This window comes from Xenopus laevis, chromosome 8S (assembly GCF_017654675.1).
Source record: "Xenopus laevis strain J_2021 chromosome 8S, Xenopus_laevis_v10.1, whole genome shotgun sequence".
Taxonomy (NCBI): domain Eukaryota; kingdom Metazoa; phylum Chordata; class Amphibia; order Anura; family Pipidae; genus Xenopus; species Xenopus laevis.
In genome coordinates, this window is record NC_054386.1 from 2,317,749 (window position 1) to 2,330,035 (window position 12,287).

A 12,287-nucleotide genomic window follows, 5' to 3' on the forward strand; every position below is an offset into this window, starting at 1 on the left:
TTTAAGCATGATAAAGGCTATGTGGTGCTGTCCTATTATTACAGAGGAAAAAATGTAATAATTAGAATTATTTGCTTAAAGGGATACTGTCATGGGGAAAAACATTTTTTTCAAAATGCATCAGTTAATAGTGCTGCTCCAGCAGAATTCTGCACTGAAATCCATTTCTCAAAAGAGCAAACAGATTTTTTTTTATATTCAATTTTGAAATCTGACATGGGGCTAGACATATTGTCAATTTCCCAGCTTCCCCAAGTCATGTGACTTGTGCTCTGATAAACCTCAATCACTCTTTACTGCTGTACTGCAAGTTGGAGTGATATCACCCCCTATCTTTTCACGCCAGCAGCCAAACAAAAGAACAATGGGAAGGTAAGCAGATAGCAGCTCCCTAACACAAGATAACAGCTGCCTGGTAGATCTAAGAACAACACTCAATAGTAAAATCCAGGTCCCACTGAGACACATTCAGTTACATTGAGAAGGAAAAACAGCAGCCTGCCAGAAAGCATTTCTCTCCTAAAGTGCAGGCACAAGTCACATGACCAGGGGCAGCTGGGAAATTGACAAAATGTCTAGCCCCATGTCAGATTTCAAAATTGAATATAAAAAAATCTGTTTGCGCTTTTGAGAAATGGATTTCAGAGCAGAATTCTGCCGGAGCAGCACTATTAACTGACGCGTTTTGAAAATGTTTTCCGATGACAAGATCCCTTTAAAATGTTTTTTACATAGTTCGGAGCTTTCTGGATATTGTTTCCATGTAAGTGATCCCATAACCTGTATTCTATTATTATATGAATGCATTCAAAGATAAAATCGTGTAGGAAATAAAAATGCCTGTAGAGAGTTTCACAGTGAAGAGGTTCAGTACAACAGGGGAATGTTTTGACTTTACAGCTTTTGACAGACCATTATGAGCTGTGCTGGAAATATTACTGCCTCCCTTCTGGATGGGGAAGTTATGGATTAGCCTCAGAGGAAGAATTGCACTTGACAGAGAAGCTTTTCTGGGGAATATTCGATTCTATATCTAACAAGGTAATTTCACTCTCAGATCGATCAAATTTAGCACAAATTTAAATGTGTTACATGATTATTGGGTTTACTCATTTCCTTGATAACTTTATAGGTCTCCCATCAATCGTTTCTTAACTTTTTTTTAGTTACCTAATTTTTATGTTTATTTTCACAGGCTTAATAGGACACCATCATTGTATATTAAACAGCTCTGCTCTGCATACATTGCCTTATTTAATGAATCAATATGACGGCCCTGAGCCAAGCAGTGACTGCTCTTATTTATTAGAGGCATCACCATGTTTAATTGCATGTGCAGTGCAGGGAAAACGTTGTGATAATCAAGAGCAGCTATTTTAGTTTTATCTAGGGGTTGCAACATCATTTCAAATAGTTCCATGTTGTTCCCCCAAAATGTGAGGGGTTTTTTTTGGCTACTTCGACCATCGAATGGGCTATTTTGACCTTCGAATCGAAGGATTCGAACTAAAAATCGTTTGACTATTCGACCATTCGATAGTCGAAGTACTGTCTCTTTAAAAAAAACTTTGACCCCCTAGTTCGCCACCTAAAACCTACAGAGGCCAATGTTAGCCAATGGGGAAGGTCCCCACAGGCTTTCCAAGGTTTTTCTGATCGAAGGATAATCCTTAGATCGATGGATTAAAATCCTTTGAATCGTTCGATTCAAAGGATTTAATCATTTGATCGAACGATTATTCCTTCGATCGTTCGATCGAACTAATTGCGCTACATCCTTCGACTTCGATATTCGAAGGATTTCAATTCGGCAGTCGAATTCGGCCCTAGGTAAATTTGCCCCTAAATGTCATAGTGTGAGTCATATTCTGATATGAAGCTTTGCTGTGCAGCTTTTTTATGTAGTGGAACAATTTTTCCATAATTATATGTTGCTGTGCTGCATAAGAATGCATCCTAGTTCTTAGCATTAATGATAATTAATTAAACTTAATTACTCTGCTGTTTAATTCTTTTAAAGTCTATTTAGAAGTGCCAATTTCACACGTAAACCTGTTATTTTATTTAATCATTTAGTTCATCTGTTTTCTGGATTGATGATCTAAGACAGTGATCCCCAACCAGTAGCTCATGAGTAACATGTTGCTCTCCAACCCCCAAAGCAGGAGCTTATTTTTGAATTCCAGGCTTGGAGGCAAGTTTTGGTTGTATAAACACCAGTTGTACTGCCAAACAGAATCTCAATGTAGGTTGACAATCCACATAGGGGCTACCAAATGGCCAATCACAGCCCTTATTTGGCACCCAAAGAACATTTGGTGTTGCTGGTGTTGCTCCCCAGCTCCTTTTACTTCTGAATGTTGCTCACAGGTTCAAAAGGTTGGGGATCCCTGATCTAAGATATTATCAGTACATTGTTGCTGTCTTAGACAAAGCTCTATGTCGTTCAGATTACTACTAGCTCTTTTATAGAGGAGGGTTTTAAACTCCATCTTGACCTGCAAAAATAGGTTGTCCCTGCTTTCATGTAGATCAATCTGATACCAATGGTGGCCTTGTTTGTTTCTCATCTATAAATCTTTAGATGTTTTACTCATTAGCAGCATTTCATTAACCTTCCTCTTACCTCCCTCCTTATTTTATACAATGGCTAACCCTAATCCCTAATGTCGCCGACGGCAAATTTTTGGTGAAACAAAATGGGTCAAATTCGCCCATCCCTAGTTGTGAATTTAATGGTCGATGCATATCTTTTGCATTGATTGTAAGATTTATCTCTGATAGTTCATTTCCGATCTGACAAAATGATGATGGTCTAAAATAGACTGACGAGGTCCCAGCAAATAATACCATTAATATTTAATTCACCTTTGTGATGTTTCCATTTGCTGCTCAGATCATAGTACTTGATCTTTTTGTGCCTTTGAGGAGTTTCCTGGCATAACCCATCGACTGGAGATAATTAAATCATTATTTCAGCTGTTCTTCTGTTTCTAAAAAAAATTCTATTGTTCGTAATGTAAAGACAAAGCACCAGTGTAACAACTTTGAGCAAATCCGTGGAAAAATTGCTTATCAGTAAAAAGTTATGTATTTCAGAAATATCTTGTAGTACATAATAGGTAATAACATATCAATCGGTGTACATTAAATGACTTTCGAAAGATTTGCATATTGACAAAAAGCATGGTGTGGTGTCTGTCCGCTAGCCTGTTTTTAATGGATTGTTTTGTATGTTATTGCATTTGGACTTGATTATATTTATTCAGTTAGAAATAACTACAGCAGCTTCTCCAATGAAAAAATAAAATGTCAACCACTAAATAGCCCCCTCATAATGTCTATCCCCTCTTGTGTTTGTACCAGTCCCTTATAACCTCTCTCCATGTTAAATTTTAAGCAATATCCTTAACTGTATAACCATCCATTATAGCTGTTCCACACATTCTGTGTATAATTTAGTAAACCGCACCAGCCTTTGCAACTACGGAATATCATGTGGCAGTTACATATTGGCATATTTAGTTGAAGAAAGGCGACTGTCCAAGATCAACCCTTCCAGGAGCAGATTTCCTCTCGAGTTATTGTCTTCCTAAATACTGGAGCGATAATGTCCCATCACTAGCACCATTTCTCCATCGAAAACCCAATTTTGGTTCTCTCCTTGTAGTTTAATTGTTGTATTGCTTTTACTTGTTTAGTCTCTGCACACTTTTCAGCTTATTAATATCATTCCTAAAGACTAGAGGCCAAATCTTGCTGCTACTTAAGGTGAGGGTTTTACCAGGAACTTATAAATAGCCAAATTCTGCTCAATGCTTTTTTTTTATTATAGAAGAGAACATTAGCTTTAGCAAACCGTGAATAACATTTCCTAGAGTTGTCAACTCAGTTATCCCCAATAACCCTCCTTCTCACTTAAATTTATTGTATAACTTCATTAATGTAATTTTCGCCCAGGTGCATAACCGTGCAGATATCATTGTTAAACCTATTTGCCAGTTTTTTGCGCAGACCACCAATTTATTTAGACCTCTATCGAAGTAACTACTATAAAATGTTTTATCACCACAAATTCACTAAGCGCCGAACGCTAGCGTCAATTCGCTAGCGTTGGGCATTTTCGTTACTTCGCAAATTCACTAACGAACGCTGGCGTAGATTCACTAGTTTTACTTCGCACCCTTACGCCTGGCGAATTTTCGCTACGGACGTAACTACGCAAATTCACTAACGCGAGCAGTGTACTGAACGCTACCTTTTACGCTAGACTTCCTTCGCCACCTCAGACCAGGCGAAGCGCAATAGAGTAGATAGGGATAGCTTCAAAAAAAGTCACAATTTTTTCTAAGTCCCAAAAAACGCTGGCGTGTTTTCTACATTATGGGTGATAGGCTGAAAAGGATCAAAAAAAATTTTGGGGCTCCCCTCCTTCCCCTTTACATTTCCTGACTCATGGCAACTTACCTATACAGTGGGCACATGTGTAGGGCAAAATAAAATTTTTATTTGATGTTTTGAAGGTTTTCTAGGCATTTGTAGTGCTGATACGTATTCCTCCATTGAAATTTGAATTTGGCGCCGTATGCAAATGAACCATCGCTAGCGAAACTTCGCTTCGCTTGGCGAATCAACGCTAGCGCAACTTTGCAAACTTACGCTACCCCTGTGCGCAACTTCAGATTTTAGTGAATTTGCGGAGCGCTGGCGAAACTACGCCTGGCGAAGTGCGGCGAAGCGCAGCGAAGTTGCGCCTGGCGCAACTTCGAACCTTAGTGAATTTGCCCCTTTGTAATCTGTCTTTCAGCCAGTTTCTTATCCTTGTGCAGATAGTATGTTCTGTGTTAAATGATTTGGCAAAATCTAAGGAGATCACATCCACTGCAACTCCAAGTTCTAAATTTATGCTCTTCTCCTCAATTTAATTTATCAAATGATCATGTTGTCACAAATGTTGTCATGTAGTCACAAATACCTGTGCTTTAAAGTCCTTTCCTACATTCTATATATTATTTCTCCATATTAACCATTCCCGGTGCTGATATCTAGTTCTTTATGGTGTGCAACAGCATTTCAGTCTTCTGCTTTGTGCTTTCACTTCTAAATAATACCCTCTCTTTTTGTAGTAAAGAAGTACTCTATGGTTATTGTTATTGCCACATAGAGTAATTGAGTTGTCTGTGGGCTAGAATGTTTTAATGTGTTGATGCTAAAAGCCTGTGAATGAAGGACTTGCTAAGTGTTCAGTTTGAAACAATTTTGCTTGTTATGTTTTACTAAAAATGATCCATTTGCTGCTGTGACATGGCTTGATGTGACTGCCACTAACAATTTGCATGTTTTTCTGTGGGACTCTCCAACCAGTTCCTATCTCTCCTGCAGAGGTACGATGCTGAGCTCTTCCGAATGTCCATGCCATGTCTCAGTGCTATAGCTGGTGCTTTGCCTCCAGATTATGTTGATACCAGAATTAAAGCAACTCCAGAGAAACAAATGTCTGTGGATGCCGAGGGGAATTTTGATCCAACACCAATCAATACTGCAAAGTGAGTAATTGTGTTATGTTGTTTAAAAAAATTCTCTTAACTTAAAGACTTACAATAGCAATATCAATGTTGTAAAGTCAAACAAGCTGCTCAGGCTTCATTCTTAATTTCATTGTGGACATCCCACCAAGTCATGTGCTCTCCTGTCAGCTCACATGGAATATGACCCAATAACTTTTTAAAACAGCAATGCCAAAATATCATTTAGGTTCTTGGCATTATTACTGCCTGAGTCTACAAAAGCTGTTGACTTAAGCATTTAGGGGCGGATTTATCAAAGGTCGAATTTTGAAGTTATGTGAATTTCTTTTTTAACTCAAATTCGAAAGAATGGGAGGTCATTTATGAAAAAACTCGAATGTCTAATATTGATCGAATACAAACGTCCGAAAATTCAAATTGAATTAGGATCGAGTTTTCCTCTAAAAAAAACCCTCAAATGTCAGGAAGGCTATTAACATCTTCAAATGGTTCAACTGACCTCTGCCATTGGCTTCTACATGAATTCAGCCGGTTTTAGGTGGTGAATAGTCGAATTAGAACTGTTTTCAGGGTTGAGGTGTGATAAATCTTACATTCAAATTCGAGTTGGTGGTTTTAAATTTTGACCAAAAAAAAATAAATTTGAATTTACCATTCGAACATTAATAAATCTGCCCCTTTTAAATCTTTTACTTTGTATAATGAAGGTGACACTTAAGACTAGATTTAAAAAAAAGTGTATAAAATGCGGATATCATATTTTCTAATGTTATTAGCTTAATATTTAATACTAAATTTCTTTTTTTTTTGTTTTATAGCTTGACACTACCCGAAAAGCTTGAATATATTGTAAATAAAAATGCTGAACATTCACATGATAAATGGGCTTACGACAAGGTAACCTTTCTGTTTTTTAACTGTGTCTATCAACATTAGATGCATGTTTTGTTTGTTAAAAAAATATATATAATACATATAGTATTGTAGAATAACCAGGCTCTTGCCATAGGGGATGAATTCTAACAGCCCAAACATGATATGGAAGAGTCTGGCAGTTGTTGCCGTAATAGTTGTGAGAGTAGACAAAAAAAGAGATGTGTTAACTGCCATATTTTAAAATTGAAGGACCATTTGGAGATCATATTGGTCATGTAGTGCTATAGTCACTGCAGTTATTAAAAAGAAACTATCACGCAAATGGAAATGTAATATAGGCTTCCTTATACTGAAATAAGAAACATTCTAAATACAATCAATTAAATATTCTGCATTGTTTCTGAAATAATCAAGTTTATATTCACTATTCCTCTCTCAGCATCTGTTTCTCTTCATTCTGTCTTCATGCAGCAGTTGGGTGTCAGATATTCATTGACAGTTAGATCCAATATATCTTATAGGGGGGCTCCTTTCCTAGCAGATGTATTAGAGGTCACTTTATTAAACTCACCAGACATCATGCCTCTCTACATGCAGGATTTGTGCAAAAGGCAGTTATTTTGTTAGATTTTGTTTGACAGTTAGATCCTATATATGTTATAGGGGGGCTCCTTTTGCCTAGAAGATGTATTAGAGCTCACTCTATTAAAATCACCAGACATCATGTCTCTCTACATGCAGAATTTGTGCAAAAGGCAGTTATTTTGTTAGATTTTGTTTGTACTGGAATCAGTTATTTGAGTGATCTCTAATACGTCTTCTAGACAAAAAAAGAGTGATTGATAGTGAATATAAACTTGATTATTTCAGAAACGGTGCAGAATTATTAATTGATTGTATTTAGAACGTTTCTGATTTCAGTATCATGTAGCTTAGATTCAATTTTTAGTATTTTTTTGCAATAGTTCCCCTTTGAGCACCTTTTCAGAGAGCTGCTATGTCCTTGCCACCCATTTAGTGTATAAGAAGGCCTACCTGTGCTAATCTTTGACTCTACTATAACAGTTGTTTGAGATTCTGATCAACAGATTAGTGAAAGGAAGAAAATACAGCCAATGCTTAGTATGAACAAATTATATACACTCATGATTGATAAATGCTAATTTTAAAATTTGGATGAGTGGATATGCAGCATATATTGTCTAAACAAGACCATAAGACACATAGGGGGTTATTTATCAAAGTCCGAATTCATCTCATTATTTTCTGCTACAAACTCCGATAAAATCCACTCAAGTTTTTTACGCTTATTTATTAATAAATTTTCCCGAAAATTTGCTTTGTGGGAAAAAATCTGATTTTCCCAATGCTTTGGGATTTTTCATCCGATATTTTTCGGATTTTTCATCCGAAAACTCAGATATCAAAAAATCATTGGAACTTCTCCCATTGACTTATATGCAACTGCGACAGATCTGAGATGCCGGATTTTCAGATTCTGACTTTTCCATCCTCGGGGGTTGAATAAATTCCGAACAATTTGTGACGTTTAAAAAAGTCCGATTTTATTAAAAAAAAATCACAAATTTTTCATGATTTTTGCATTCGGAGTTTAGTAAATAACCCCCTTATTTAAAAAAAAAAAACATCCCTGCAAATATTAATCATATTAAGGAGTCACTTTTTCAAAATGACATTTAGCTTTAACAGTAAGCAGTGAAATTATAATTAGTAGGAGCAGCAGGAATGAGATTTGCTTCAGGCAAGAATGAGGTAAAGTTGCCATTATCAAGCAATTCGTGGCTTTTGGACTGTATGCTGTGCTGAATATTTTTTGTCTTTTTTCTAAACATCTGATGCAGCTGTACTATGTACTGTATTTACTGTATATGGCTGAAATAACAATAAAATCCACTTGACTTGACTTGACTTGAGCTGTTTCCCTGTCTATTCAGATCCACAGTGGCTGGAAATATGGACTTTCCCTTGATGAGAACATGAAAACTCACCCTCTGTTGCGACCATTCAAGACACTGTCAGAAAAGGTGAGTGAGATGAGTTTTTCGGAAGCTTATTCGTGACAAACTGGCGTGCCCCGATCATGTTGTGTCTCCATTTTTGGAGATTTGCTAGTGTATTTACCAAGACATCTATTTGTATGTTATGAGTTGATGCGCAGGTGCAGATTTGCCCACTGTTATATATAACTAGTGATGGGCGAATCTGGGCCGTGAAAAATTAGCGAAACGCATTGGGCGTCAACATAATTTTGACGCACCACTATTTGGTCCAAAGTCAATTTGCGTCTGAATAATTTTGCTGCACAATAATTTTTATACGCATGACTATTTTGACGTGCAATTTTTTTTTTGACGCAGCATATTTTTTTCGTCGACAGATTGACGCCGCAGTTTTGCGAATTAATTCGCTTTAGGCGAAATGCGGAAATTCACAGCGAATTTGTGTCTGGTGAATTTATTCTCCCATCACTATATACAGTAAAACCCCAATTTGATTGCTCTTGTGTGAAGAAAAGCATCTGGTTCTGGGTTGATTTAACGTTAAACCGTATGAATCATATCCAGTTTTGTCCACCTGAGATTGCAAAGTGTCCTAACTTATGGGTATTCACATAAAGTGCCTTACTGTAGCATTACTATATCATGAACAATCATTTGGCTACTACACTGACTGCTGAGTTTGTTTATTATCTATAAAGTAAGGGGGGATGGACAATTATCTCTGGGCTACCCCTCACAAATACAATGCTGTTTGCCTTCGGCAGTCCTATATTACATAGTAACATAGTAAGTAAGGTTGAAAAAAGACACATGTCCATCGAGTTCAACCTTTTTTTTTTTTTTTTATTAACTACCTATCTGCCAGTTGATCCAGAGGAAGGCAAAAAACCCATCTGAAGCCTCTCCAATTTGCCTTAGAGGGGGAAAAATTCCTTCCTGATTCCAAAATGGCAATCGGACTAGTCCCTGGATCAACTTGTACTATGAGCTATTTCCCATAACCCTGTATAACCTTACTTGCTAAAAAGCCATCCAACCCCTTCTTAAAGCTATCTAATGTATCAGCCTGTACAACTGATTCAGGGAGAGAATTCCACATCTTCACAGCTCTCACTGTAAAAAACCCCTTCCCAATATTTAGGCAGAACCTCTTTTCTTCTAATCGGAATGGGTGACCTCGTGTCAGCTGGAAGGACCTACTGGTAAATAAAGCATTAGAGAGATTATTATATGATCCCCTTATATATTTATACATAGTTATCATATCTCCCCTTAAGCGCCTCTTCTCCAGTGTGAACATCCCCAATTTGGCCAGTCTTTCCTCATAGCTAAGATTTTCCCTTTACCAGCTTAGTTGCCCTTCTCTGTCCCCTCTCTAATACAATAATGTCCTGTTTGAGTGATGGAGACCAAAACTGTACGGCATATTCTAGATGGGGCCTTACCAGTGCTCTATACAGTGGAAGAATGACCCCCTCCTCCCTTGACTCTATGCCCCTTTTAATACAGCTCAAGACCTTATTTGCCCTTGATGCTGCTGACTGGCATTACTTGCTACAGACAAGTTAATTATCTACAAGGACTCCAAGCTCCGTCTCCATTATGGATTTGCCTAGTGCAGTCCCATTAAGGGTATAAGTGGATATTGTTACATCCCAGGTGCAGGACTTTACATTTATCAACATTGAATCTCATTTGCCACTTAGCTGCCCAGATTGCCAGTTAGTCAAGATCCTGTTGCAAGTGCCACATCCTGGATGGAATTAATTGGGCTGGATAATTTTGTGTCATCTGCAAACACTGATACATTACTTACAATCCCCTCCCCTAAGTCATTAATGAACAAGTTAAATAAAAGTGGACCCAATACTGAGCCCTGGGGGACCCCACTAAGAACCTTACTCCAAGTAGAGAATGTCCCATTAACAACCACCCTCTGTACCCGATCCTGTAGCCAGTTTCCTATCCACGTGCAAACGACTTCATTAAGCCCAACAGACCTTAGTTTGTAGTTGCCCTGTTTGTCCTCTAATATGTGGGTTATTGGGATGCACAAATTTGGTAGTGGCAATGCACACAGATCTCCTGATGCTGTTCTTTGTACCACACATACAAGGGAGTTATTTAACAAGCTCCGAATATCCGAACCTCGAATAATTCACAGTTTTTAGAGGGAAAAAAACGAAGAATTTTTCGAGATTTATTAAAGTCCAATGGTTTAAACACGTAGAATCCAAAATCCCGGCATCTAAAAGCTCTCGAGGTCCTGTATAAGTCAATGGGGAAGGTCCCAGTGTCTGCGCTGATGTCCGTACCGATATCCGATGAGTTTGTGGTTTCTGCGCTGAAAACTAAGATTTTTTCGTAGTTTTTTGCGCAGAAACCACAAACAATTCAGAGTTTTCTGGAAAATCTTCGAAGTTTGCCCCACCCTATTTTTTCTGGCTTTTTTCCTCATAAATAAGGTCCATTCGGGCAATCGGAGTTGCTCGGATTTATAACTTAGAAATACTAAGATAAATTCGGACCTTGATAAATAACCCCCTAGGTGCACAGTCCATTTCCATCAGCAGACGTGTTCTGAACCCCTTAGTGCTGTTGCACTTCTGCCTGGAACTGGAAATGATCCCTAATGTCTGCATTCTTGCTGAACTGAATAAGCTACATGTTTGTAAGGCACATACAACACTTGGAAAATTACATAAAGAAACATTTTTTTTAACAGAAATCCTTGTTGATTCTCTTCTTTTGTTTCATGGCTGTCACATTTCATAGCTGCAAATTTCAGACAACACTGTAGAGTGAAAAAGAGAGAGACGCTTCCATTACAGAATTACCAGCCAACTAATGGGTTATTATAATAATCATTTCTGCTATTCAATAGGAAAAAGAAATTTACCGCTGGCCTTTAAGAGAGTCTGTGAAAACGATGTTAACAATGGGCTGGAGTGTGGAACGGACCAAAGAAGGAGAAGCTTTGGCATTGCATCGTGAAAATGAGAAGATGCGCAGCATATCACAGTCCAGCCAGGTAGTTAATAGTCATGTGTGTCTATAATATGAACAGCATGTACCTCATCAGCCAACCAAATAACACCTGGCATGTGCAAAAAAAACATGTATCCTTGACAAGTCAATGAGATAATTATGTGGACTTCTTGAACAGCATCACTTGAAGTAGTTAACGATTATATACTTTAAACTATATATATATATATATATATATATATATATATATATATATATATATATATATATATATATATATATATAGAACATGGAGGAGCACTCACCAAACAAAAACACAGCATGCCCGAGTGCAGGTAAAATGTGTACAAAATAGCAAAAAAACACCACACTCAACCGGCTCAGTTTTCTATTTTAATAGAAAAACAAAAGAAATTCTTTAACTGAGCCTGTTGAGTGTGGTGTTTTTTTAATATTATATGTGTGTAACAACGTCTTGGACACCCCCTGGGCCAAGGTTGTACATTGTTACCATATACCAGGTCCTGAGTCCCCTTTGCTAAGTGAAAGGGTACTGGGAATTACCTCTCATGGCAGTGCCTCCACCTACACCTGTGGGTGGCTCCATTAGGAAAACAATCAAACACACTGTTTGCGGTATAACAAATATAACTTTATACAAATTTAAAGGCAACCTAAAATATGCATTTACATCGTATTAATGACCCTATTAATGACCTACTACCCTGGGGAACCTGTTACAGTGCTATCCTGGCATCTCCTTGCCAGGCAAAGTCCCACACTCCACTCCTAGTGGACAGAGAGTCTCAGTCCCTTTTCCCCAAAGAGCTCTTAAGTTTCCCAGGTAGCGCTACCTGCCCAAATACCTCTCCAG

At 37.7% G+C, this 12,287-nt stretch overlaps 1 protein-coding gene across 4 annotated transcripts in view; it reads left to right on the forward strand.

Moving 5' to 3' along the window:
- ryr3.S (ryanodine receptor 3 S homeolog) overlaps positions 1 to 12,287 on the forward strand; it is a 254,374-nt gene that overhangs the window by 133,386 nt on the left and 108,701 nt on the right. For 2 of the 4 annotated variants that reach the window (XM_041574388.1, XM_041574389.1), the window contains exons 50-54: positions 901 to 1,041; positions 5,365 to 5,546; positions 6,347 to 6,425; positions 8,360 to 8,449; positions 11,310 to 11,456. In XM_041574388.1, coding sequence (XP_041430322.1) covers positions 901 to 1,041; positions 5,365 to 5,546; positions 6,347 to 6,425; positions 8,360 to 8,449; positions 11,310 to 11,456 — 639 coding nt within the window. The remainder of the gene's footprint in view (positions 1 to 900; positions 1,042 to 5,364; positions 5,547 to 6,346; positions 6,426 to 8,359; positions 8,450 to 11,309; positions 11,457 to 12,287) is intronic. The other 2 variants (XM_041574390.1, XM_041574391.1) reach the window with 1 other exon arrangement.